The following is a 2363-nucleotide window of genomic DNA, read 5'->3' as shown; positions in this document are numbered from 1 at the left end:
AAAAGCAAAATGTAAAACAATACATACAGCCCAAGGTACATTTGTATGATTTTTAAATGTATAATGTTATTTTGTACCTGTATTTTTATAGATATAAAAATGTAAAACAGAAAAATGTGGTATAGAAAAATACACACCAAATTTATGATTATGGTTGCCTCTGGAAAGTGAAAGAAGTAATCATGATTACTACTATCAAACTAGGGCAAGGAAACTATGAGGACTTCATCTTTAACTGCAATGTTATTTGCTTAATAATAAAAAAATTTTAATAATCATGAAAAAATATTAACATTCATTATGAGTGGTAGACAGAAAAAGAGTTACCACAGCAGGCCTGACTGCTATCCTTTGAAAAAGGTTGGCCCTTGGCTGGCATCTCGAAATCTAAATTTCAAAAGGCTTTCTACCACCCTGTCGAGTAAGAGTGGCTCACAACGCCTAACCTGTGCAAACAGTATGGCGTATGCAGAACACCCATTTTCCTTCCTGGAGTCTAGAATTTTGGTATGTTCTAGGCAGAGTGAAAAAACCCTTAGAAACTGCCTGGTTTCCTCCAGACTTTGTCCCATGAATCTTTGTCCTTTGCCAGTTCTGCTCTGTATCCTTTTGCTGTAATAAACCATCCAAGAATATGACTATATGCCGAATCCTGTGAGTCCTCTCAGTGAATCATGGAGCCTAAGGGTGATATTGGGGACCTCGACCTCAGCCCCAGTATGTTTTTGTTTTACATTATAGAGTAAATGTGAGAATGAGAATGTGAGACAGACAGAGGGAGGGAGGGAACAAATGCTTTTAACTGTGAATAATTCCTAGCCTTTTCCTTTCTTATGAGACATTCAAGCAAACATCTCCTTCTCTACCCACCCCCAAGTTATTCCTTGCCCCAAAGAAAGCCAACTGCAGGAGATACCTCATCTGTCGCAGGCAGCCCACAGCATATTCCCGCACATACTGATCTGGATAGTTGAAATCTAGAAGCTCCAGGGCCTCCCGGGGAGGCAGTTTAGGCCAAATCTGAAGTAGTGCCTGAAGCTGTTAAAAAATTGAAACTGATTCAGAAATTACAGGGGAAAAAGTAATCTATTTTTCTGTGGCGTATAGTAGCAGAGATGGGTCAAAAGAAAGGAGTAGCATACTTGCGATTATGGAGGCCTCAAAAATCCATTCCTGGTAATATGGATTAATAAAGATCGTCTTAGTTGAAATACTCTATAGACAAGCAGGTAAGAAAAGCTATTAAGTACTTACCTGGAAGTAGAATTATACACTGAACATATGAATTCTTCAATCATTAGCCATTAACTAATTTTTAACAGGAGAGAGGGGAGGAGGGAAGGAAGGAGGAAGGGAACACATGCACACATGCACAAAATGATCAAGAAATACTTAAAGGTAAAACTCAAAGTACAAATACAAGCTGCAAGGCTCAAGTTAACGACAGGAAATTTACATATAAAGTTCATTAATAAAAACATAAAATTACTTTGAAGGAGTTTACTTTTAACTCTTGCTATTTTAAAAGCATCTATCACTTAACAGAAATTTTTATTGACCATAGCATGTCTAAAACCTTTAAATCATAAGTAACCCATTAGAAATAAATAGTACCTAGTTGTTTATTTTCTATAAACAAGGCAAATACAGCCTGTCTCCTATTTATAGATGTCATGTAGAAATGATCTAGACATAGGATAAAAAAGAATCCTTGGGGAGATGAGCTGGGACGTAGGTAGAGGGTGGGTTTGGGTACACATGGACACATCTTTGGAAACCCTACTTCCAGACAGCCTAAACCTCTTGAGCTTTTGGGTGAGACTTGGGCTTTCAGAATTAAATAAAAATAGCTTATATTTTATTATTTTAATTCTAAAAATTATTCAGCTCCTCATTAATTATGTCAAGTGCCCCCAAAAAGTTAATAACTGAATAAATATCCAGTAGCTGTAAGTTAAAAGATATTTTCTCACATCGAACAAATTTCAAAGTTCACTAAGGATAACTTTTAAGAAATTAACTTAATTTTTCAATTGTTTTACATTTACAGAAAAATAGCTTTTGAATAAGTTTTTAAAACTTGATTACATTGCCATTATTAGTATATAGCTATATAAATCACTAACAGGAAATTACAATTTGCAAAATAAATTACATTAAAGTTTTTCAACAAATACAGTAAAATGTTATTTTTAATTTTAATTTTTACCTTAAATTTTTGTTTAATTATTCTTAAACTTGCATTGAGTAAAAAAAAAAAAAAAAAAAAAAAGCTAGCACACATATATGTATAGTACATAAACAGCCATACACTTGTCTATGGTATCAAAATCTCATGAGGATGGGGCTACTAGGGGGAAAAA

General features: G+C 34.4%; 1 protein-coding gene across 1 annotated transcript in view; it reads right to left on the bottom strand.

Annotated features, from left to right (window-relative positions):
• Positions 1–2363, bottom strand: part of PIK3CB (phosphatidylinositol-4,5-bisphosphate 3-kinase catalytic subunit beta) — a 103466-nt gene that overhangs the window by 39079 nt on the left and 62024 nt on the right. The window contains exon 12 of the mRNA XM_019663910.1: positions 917–1038. Coding sequence (XP_019519455.1) covers positions 917–1038 — 122 coding nt within the window. The remainder of the gene's footprint in view (positions 1–916; positions 1039–2363) is intronic.

This window comes from Hipposideros armiger, unplaced genomic scaffold (assembly GCF_001890085.2).
Source record: "Hipposideros armiger isolate ML-2016 unplaced genomic scaffold, ASM189008v1 scaffold_410, whole genome shotgun sequence".
NCBI classification, from domain to species: domain Eukaryota; kingdom Metazoa; phylum Chordata; class Mammalia; order Chiroptera; family Hipposideridae; genus Hipposideros; species Hipposideros armiger.
The sequence above is the reverse complement of the archived record's forward strand: the minus strand, read 5'-3'. Positions and strand labels throughout refer to the sequence as shown.